Source organism: Athene cunicularia (genome assembly GCF_003259725.1).
Source record: "Athene cunicularia isolate RWA chromosome 18 unlocalized genomic scaffold, athCun1 chr18_part1, whole genome shotgun sequence".
NCBI classification, from domain to species: Eukaryota; Metazoa; Chordata; class Aves; order Strigiformes; family Strigidae; genus Athene; species Athene cunicularia.
In genome coordinates this window covers 9,475,751-9,484,081 of record NW_020799123.1, presented here as the reverse complement: position 1 = coordinate 9,484,081, position 8,331 = coordinate 9,475,751, and the positions used below count along the sequence as shown (strand labels likewise).

At 38.7% G+C, this 8,331-nt stretch overlaps 1 protein-coding gene across 1 annotated transcript in view; it reads left to right on the top strand.

Annotated features, from left to right (window-relative positions):
• The window catches only part of C18H17orf75 (chromosome 18 C17orf75 homolog), an 8,028-nt gene extending 229 nt beyond the window's left edge, over positions 1-7,799 (top strand). Inside the window, exons 2-11 of the mRNA XM_026861300.1 lie at positions 4-50; positions 325-405; positions 1,038-1,163; positions 1,586-1,726; positions 1,927-1,984; positions 2,638-2,757; positions 3,379-3,443; positions 3,566-3,702; positions 4,217-4,320; positions 4,913-7,799. Of these exons, the coding sequence (XP_026717101.1) occupies positions 4-50; positions 325-405; positions 1,038-1,163; positions 1,586-1,726; positions 1,927-1,984; positions 2,638-2,757; positions 3,379-3,443; positions 3,566-3,702; positions 4,217-4,320; positions 4,913-5,155 (1,122 nt within the window). The 3' untranslated portion in view covers positions 5,156-7,799. The remainder of the gene's footprint in view (positions 1-3; positions 51-324; positions 406-1,037; positions 1,164-1,585; positions 1,727-1,926; positions 1,985-2,637; positions 2,758-3,378; positions 3,444-3,565; positions 3,703-4,216; positions 4,321-4,912) is intronic.
• The last annotated feature ends 532 nt before the right edge of the window (positions 7,800-8,331 follow it).

Genomic DNA, 8,331 nt, shown 5'->3' with positions numbered 1-8,331 from the left:
GAGCGGCACGGCAGCACCTACCACAGCCTTTACGGCTACCGGAGCTGCAGGTGAGGGGCCGCGGCCTGGTGAGGCCGGTGCGCGCTGTGTCCGCGCCGCGGGGAGGCCGTTTCCAAGCCTCATCGGTTCCCGGCTGCTTGAATTCTCTTTATTTTTATCACTCTCTCTCTTCCCCCGAAGAGATTTGTTTTCCTCCTGTAATGTCCCGATTCCCTGCTCCTGCTTTAAAACACCCTCAGGCCATACTTTCCCTGCTGCAGTCCCTTTTCCCTGGTCTGTGTGTTAAGGCTGTAAAATCAATCATAAAAACGGCTTCATTTTCAGATCCTCGCAGCAGGGCACAGACAGTGGGGATGGCAGTCCCAGCAGTGCGGCGGCAGAGACACCCTCCAGCGAAGACTTCAGGTAAAGCCAATCTGCAGAACAGCATAATTGCCTGTAATGCCCCATTTTGAAGTCTTTGCCGTATTGCTGTTAGGTGAATAGTAAGCAAGTACATTGAAGTCTCTTCAAAGCAGAAACCTCTGTAAAAGCGTACTGACGTCCCCTGCATGCTTTTTATGGAATACCGAGGGAATGGACACAACTACAGAGGTCAGATGATGTATTAAACTGTCATCTTTCGTGTTTGAACTCTGTTTCCTTTGCTGCTAGACTGTATTGACTTAGGCCTTCACGTAGATAATAGGTACTTAAAATTTATTAAACAGTTATAAATGGATAGCTTTACCACAAGCTCTGTAATGGTGTTGTTGGTCTGTATTACAACTAGGGAGACATAGGAGTGGAGACAGGCGGTGACTTGTTCATAGCTGCTGAGGAATTCAGCATCAGCTGACACAAGTCCAGACTTCTGGTCTGGTGGGCAAACCACTGGATGCATTTCCGACGGGCCAGAAGTCACTGAGCGAGTCCACTGTAAGCCAGCAAGAGATCACAGTGGTCCCTGTTCTAGAAGCAGGTGGTTCTGCACTTGTTCAGAGAAACAAAACAATAACATTTGCTTTTTGCTAACTATTTCTTCTTGTTTTTTAAAGCCTCTCCTTGCTGGACACTAACTTACCAGCTGAAGCAGAGACCGAATTGCGCAGCTTTATTGCTAAGCGTCTCACTAAAGGAGCTCTGTTTGAAGGAATGGGGAATGTAGCATCAGTGGGGCTGAGGTAAATTTAAAAATTTATTTGTGAATGAGAAACTGTAAGAAACATTGGCAGCATTGCACATCTTCCCATCTGCTGCTGCACTTAGGTTTGATCTCGATTCCATGTTCTCAGCCTATTACTGCTGTTAATAACAGTTCTGTGCAATGGCAGTTTCCTCTTTTTCTAGGCAGCTTTGAGAAAAATACTATAGTAAATAATTTACTGTTTGAATACTTAAAAAAATACTATGTGGGTTTATGGCTATTTCCTTTTAAACTATGATTCCACCACAGAGGAAAAAAAGAGAAGGTTTAAGAGTTCTGTATGAGACCATAGGAGCCACCAGTGCTAGCAGGTGAAAATTCTTTACAGAAATCATGTATGTCTGCTTTTTGCACTTATTTATTGTGATGTATCTGTAACAATTTTTTTTTTCTGCATAGCATACCAGAATATAAAGTTGGTTGTTATTACTGTCGTTTCCAACAAGAAAATCTTCTAGAAATGGCAACGCTGGAATCAGACATCAATGTTCCAGAATATGTCATTTGTTTCTTAGGTGGCTCAGAGAAAGGTCTGGAACTATATCCTTACCGTTAACTTTCTTTATCTGCGTGGAGAGGGAGATGATGCAAAAATTCTGTTCTCATTTTGTCTGCTTCCTACTTGAAATCAGCCTGTTTGTGCACACCTTCCAGTAACTGACAATGTCAATAACAGCCGTATACTGAAAGGGAAAAATGCAGGTCTTAACTGATGAATCTTACTTTCCTTAAGAAGATACTTTCAGACTTGAGCTGGACAAATACATTCAAAGTCTGAAGATAAACCTTGATTTGGAGGTAAGGCCTAACTTTTTTAAGTGTGAAAAGTACTATTTACCCAAATTAATTATTAAGACAGTCTGGAAGATTTAGTCTATAGAGACAAAATAGGTGTTTTAAGTACCAGTGTGAAAGCCGAGAGAGATACTGGAGTCACTGTAGCAACAGTGACTGTCTAAAGTGCTATCAACCACAGGAGTCAAAAGCGGGCGGGGGGGGCTTTTTTGTGCCAGTCATAAATTTCTTAAAGGTCACTTGCAGATTCAGAGAGAAGAATGAGTAGTAACAATTAATGGTCTACAGGAAAGTTACCAATGTCCACCTGGATCCTTACCACTTCAGAATGTTAAAGAAGAATTTTCAGTGATTTTCTTGCTACAATTTTTCTCATGGAAATAATGCATTTTAAGTCTCTTTCTCATCCCATGTGCTGTTGCGTGGTATTTGCTCAGTATATACCATATTACAATTCTGTTTCTTTAAATGCAAACCCCTTCATGCTAATAAAAGTGTGGTTTTAAATGCCAAACTCATTATTTTAATTTACTGTGGTTTGAAATTAAGAAGGCTTTGACATCCAAATATCTTAGGTTGAATAGATTATTAATAGGCTTCCATTTGTGTAGAAATCTGTTTTGTAGTTAAAGTTTTAACGTTTCAACTTTTTACAGCAAAAAACCTTGGAGACCTGTGTTAACGCCTACTTGGGAAGCTGGTTTGAGAATGCCATATGCCCTATTCAGCGAGTAGTACAGCTCTTCCAGGACAAACTCACCTCTTTGCTACACGCTGTAAGTATTTCAAACTGGATAACTAAAAAAAGTTCAGAGGAAACCTCAGTGACTCCAGCATGTTTAAAATGTTTCTTGTACTTGCTTTCCCAGCCAGGAGTAAATGAGGAACAACTTTTTTTTTTTTCTTTCTTGTTAAATTCAGGGCAAGTATTTTTTCCCTGCTTTATTGCTAAGGAAGCACATAGCAATTTCTTCTATAAATTTTTATAGTTAACTCATTTTAAATTACATAGTCGTGTCCAAGTTGAAATAAAAATAAAATTAGAAACAACATGAGAAAGCTGTCCCTGCTATAATTCTCCTGAACCAAAAGGGATGTTGTATGGTGTGTGTGCCTTATTTAATTCACTGGGAACAGAAAACAAATTAATCCTAGCTCTAGTCCCTGAGTCTGAGGAGGCTTTGGATGGGATAGCTAATAGACTATAACTGCTTTATTTCTTCTGAATGCAAAACCAGCTGCAACGTCTATAATACGGAGTATTCTACTCTTTCTCTGGAAAGAGCATTTTTTTAAAGTACCGCATTATGTATTTATTGCTAGTAACTGCAATATAGCAACAGAAGCAATATCAAAGTTGCTGCTAGCTTTTTAAATTTTTGTTTGTTTGTTTTAAGGCTTTGAGTTATACTCCCGTGGAAGTAAAAAATGCAGATGAAAGAACAGAAAAAGACATTAGCAGGTAAAGATACTTAGAGACTGAGGAACCTGTGAGTAACTTGGCTTTCATGTATGACAGCTTCCTGCTCTTGCTGTTCAGGAATTGTAAAGAAGCAAGCAGTTCACAAGAGCTTTTTGTGTCAGGTTTCTGGCAGCTGCCAGCCTCCAAGGACTGGTTCAGGAAGGCACCATGACCTCCTTGTGTATTGCCATGACTGAGGAACAGCACAAGTCAATGATTATAGACTGTAGTGGGCCTCAGCCTCAGTTGCACAATGCAGGTGAGATTACAGCTGTGCATGCTTCTTCATGTTACCCCCTTGTATCCCTCAGCTGCTGAGAGTTGAGGATATTCAGAATCTCATAGGTTCCTGCCCAGAAAGTCTGGATTCTGGCTGGAAACTACAACACTGGGTTTCCTGTGAGGTAAGCAAAGTAGTTTGTCTTACCAGCTACAGCAGAACTCTGAATAAAATCCACAGTGCATTTAGTTTGCTGACCATGAAATTATGACTTGTGCACTTCAGGGAAGTGGCAAAACTTTTTTTCTGTTGTATTTTTGACAAATGTTGTGAAAAAGGATTGAACAATCAAAACAATTTCATGTAATCACAGTAGCTATGCTTGCTTTTCTTTTCCATGTATATTGTTTTTCTTAAGACATTTCCTGGCTCAGCTACACTGTTATCAGTTGCTATGTAAGAGTGATTAAACCAGGTGAATGCAGCTATATATTCATGTTGAGCTCATTTAATTTTTCTCATTTTTTCTCTGTGTTCCTTAAACACGTAACAGGAAGCAACAGATTCTGTGAGGACTGGATGCATGCTTTTGTGAATGGTGCTGAAGGTGGAAATCCATTTCTCTTCCGGCAAATTTTGGAAAACTTTAAATTGAAGGTACCTGTTCATCTATGTTAAAGACTTGGAGAAGGTATCAAGGTGTCTGAGGAAGCAGATAATTTTTTTGCAGTGAAGAAAGGGTTTTAAGTTATTTATGATGTTTATACGTCATTAACTGATTAACTCAAGTTTAAGTTGAGGACTGGCTTACTGTAGTTGACAAGATCAGAATGTAAAGCAGTATGAAAGTTTCTTCAGTGAGTACTCCATTTTGTTGTATTTAAAATAAAACCTACTTTTTTTTTTCTTAAAATACTGTTAATTTGATCTGTGCACACACAATATTGTGTAATTGGGTAACATGGATTCAGTAGTTAACACTTCAGTGAAGAACTGAAGTAGTTCAGTAGTTAACACTTCAGTGAAGTAACTTCTTCAGAGAAGAACTCTTGCTACAAGTCTTGGTTAAGTTTGTGGTGTCCACACATTTTGCCTCCTTACAGTAACAGTGGTAATACACTTCAAAATGGTACTCAATTCTCACATTACTCTTGAGTAGTAATACAGAATTCCTATTGGAAAGGCTTTTGCTTCTCTTGCTATTCTTCCTTCAGTTTTCTACATGATAGTATGTTTTCTTTCCATGTAGAAGAATAAGAAAATGCTGTGCTACTTTCCCCAGGCTATACAAGACATTAACAACCTGAAGAGGTTTATCCGCCAGGCTGAAATGAACCACTACGCCTTGTTCAAGTGTTACATGTTTCTAAAGAACTGTGGCAGTGGAGACATCCTTTTGAAGATTGTCAAAGTAGAACATGCAGAAATGCCAGAAGCCAGAAACGTAGTGACTGTCCTTGAGGAATTCATGAGAGAAACATCAGTGGCTTAAAATTATCTTAATTATTCTGTACTTGTTTGAGGGTATTGTATAAATCATTAATCTCTTCTGTGCAGCTTAGTTTCACTATCGCAGGATTTTTAATTTATATTTAAAAGTATTAGCTAAGTCAAACCTAATTTGGAGTTTTATCTACCTTTTCTCTTTTTTGAGAAAGCAGTGTGAGCTTTTCTAACATGTAAATACCAGATCATACAAACTCCTGCATAGTTTTCAGTGGTTACCCCATTCTTCCTTTTTTGAGGAAATCATGACATTCAGTTTTTAGAGTCATTACATGGAAAAAAAACCCTAAATCTCTTACCTGGCAAGCATTCCAGTGTTTTAAATATTTCAAATATCTTTAAAATGATTATGTCTAATCATTAAGATCTGGTTACTTTTGTTTTAATTTTATATATTATGAAGCATAAACATTGGATAAATCACAGTAAATGAATTAATCGAATTTGTTTTTATAACAGAACATAAGTAAAAAGTCTGTAGCTAGTTTTCACATTCTGCTTTCAAGCTGGCAATTGTTCTCCTGTTACTAGATAAATAAGTTGTTAATTAGTATGAAATGGAACTGCCTTTGTATATATGCATACATACACTGGACAGACATGTTAAATTCCCAGGCTGTTAGATGAATCCCATTCTTCATTAGTTTGCAGTGTGGTAAAGACCACCTTTGTGTGTTCTTAGTACTCATTTTGATTAATTGTATATAATCCTGTTTTATCAACCATGGAGAATTAAATCTGAAAATGTTACAGATTAAATATTAACTTCAAACTAACAGAAACTTATTTGGAAAATGGAGTAAACTAAGTCCCCAAGTTAATTATTTAGACTTTAAAATATGTCATTGTATTTCAGCAATGAATTCTTAGCCACATCATAGGACATTTAGACAGATTTGAAGAAAATCTTTGCCTACAGATGGAATCAAAACTCACAAGGCCTCGGAGGGACCACGAGGACTATTTCCACAAACCTGATATAAGCAAAACTCCGTTGCTTTCCTTTGCAGCGGAGGGTGTTGGCACCTAACAGGGCATTTGAACTCTCCCTGAAACAGTAACAGCCTTACTAGTGCAGTGAAGTTTTGACTGTTCTGGCAGAGCTGTATACTGTGACTATGAGTGCTTTGCTGCAGCACTGTGTTGAACCTATAATGAGGTTTACAATAAACCACATTCAAATCCTTAATAGTCTGCTTCCATTAAATTACAAATGAGTGTTGTCCTTGATGTCTCCTGTTTAAAAGCCTTTATTCACACAGTGCAGAGGAAGCTGTTAGTATAATGTGCAGGAGTCATATTGACAGCTGAGGTGACACATAATGTGTATGGGCAGATCAGAGAAGAAAATAATAGTTTGAAAGAAAACAAACCTCTTATTCTCTCATTTGCAGGAGCTCTGAGAAGTAACAGTGTTTTCCTTCAGAATATTTTATTCATGAGTAAAACAGTGCCACTCAATAAAACATGTCACCCTTTGTTGCTCTTGTACTTTTCTAACAACATTGGAGCACTGATCGTTTAGTATTTTGCCTGATCAGGAGGTAGGGAAGAGCTCAGTGCTCAAAAACCAAAAAAAGTTGGATGTGAAGAGCAAGTAGCTGTGGTCTGGAGGGCAGACCAGTGGAGAGTTGGGCCAGGCATTCTGTGTGCTGCCTTATATTTACAAAGAGTAGGTCAGTCCCAGGCACAGCAGTGCTGGTGGTGATGAACTTTTCCTGAGGTGCAACCACAATTGCTTTGCCCAGTCTTCATCCCTGGAATTTTTCAAAGATAGACTGGCTGAAGTGCTGACCAACCTCCATTACCTCTTGTCCAACCTCCTGCTCAAGACAGGGTCAGCTTAGAGAGCTGAGGTCCCTTAAAACCTAAATTATCCCATTATCCTGTGACCTGTACTATGCTCCTTAAATAAGATTTTTGTGTGCTAGGTAAACGATCATAAATCACTCTTCAAAATCCAGATTTTTTAAGCTTAACTGTAAAACCTTGTTTAGTCTTTTTGGTGTTTCTCCTCTCTAATGCATTGTTCAGTATCTGTCACACTGAATTTGTATTGTTACATGTGGACAGCTTCAGTCACAGCTTTTTCTGTGGTTTCTGTTCCTTTTCCTGAATTTTCCCAGCACTGAAATTGGCTGGTATTATGAAAAATAGAACTTCTTGCCTTCCGCAGCCTTTGTTTTAACGTCACCTTGCTTCTCCCAGCTTTGCAGTGACTTTGCCATCCAGCTATCCAACTACTAAAGTCAGGATGCTCACAAGTACACACACACACATTGAAATGCACCCTGGTAGTTCATGAATTTAAAGGTCCTACTGACATCTTCCCATTATAAATTCTATTTTAAAAACCAGAACTATAAGAAGTTAAGCAAAAGCATAATAAATAATGCAGAAGCAGATGGTTTAGCTGCATGGATGCCTGGAGAGTATTACACACTCAACTTCCTCCAGAAATCGGCTATTCAAAGTTCAGGATCAAGCACACAAAAGGTCAGAAGATGCTGAGATGTGCACTTAGTTCGCAAACTGAAAGATTTTTACTGTAGTTTTAAGGGTCTGATTTAAAAGCATTTGGAAAAAAAAAACAAAACCAAACAACCAAAACAACAAAACAACAAATAACCTCCCACCCCCCTCCAAACACCCAACCAAACACAAGGTCCCCCAGGCCTAGTTAAGAATGCAAGTTCAGATTTAACTGCTACAGAGCTCTTGCAGTTTCAAGGATCAGGGTCTGGTTTGTTTTTTTTGGTTTTCCCCCCTCTTAAACCCCAAGAGAAGTAGCATATAAACCAATCGGTATTTCTCTTTCCAACACTTATGAGCAACGCTTACTATACAGAGTATGATTGGAGCTATGGGAATAAAATGATAATGAGTTTTATGAGTATCAAGGCTGCCAGTTTTTGGCTCCTTCTCTGCAACAGATGTGCTGGAATTGGCAAATTTCTGTCCTTCAGCTTGCCTTTCTAAAATCATTTTAGCCAGCAAAAAAAATGCATGGTGCTAGCAGACAGTAACACTTTCTGTATTAACTGACAAAACCCACCTTACCTTCTTGCTGACAGTCCTCAGCTAATGAATAAAGAGATTTTAGTGTCTCGGAAAGCTCAGCCAAGTGCAGAAAACTTAACAGCAAGAGCTGAGTCCCACATG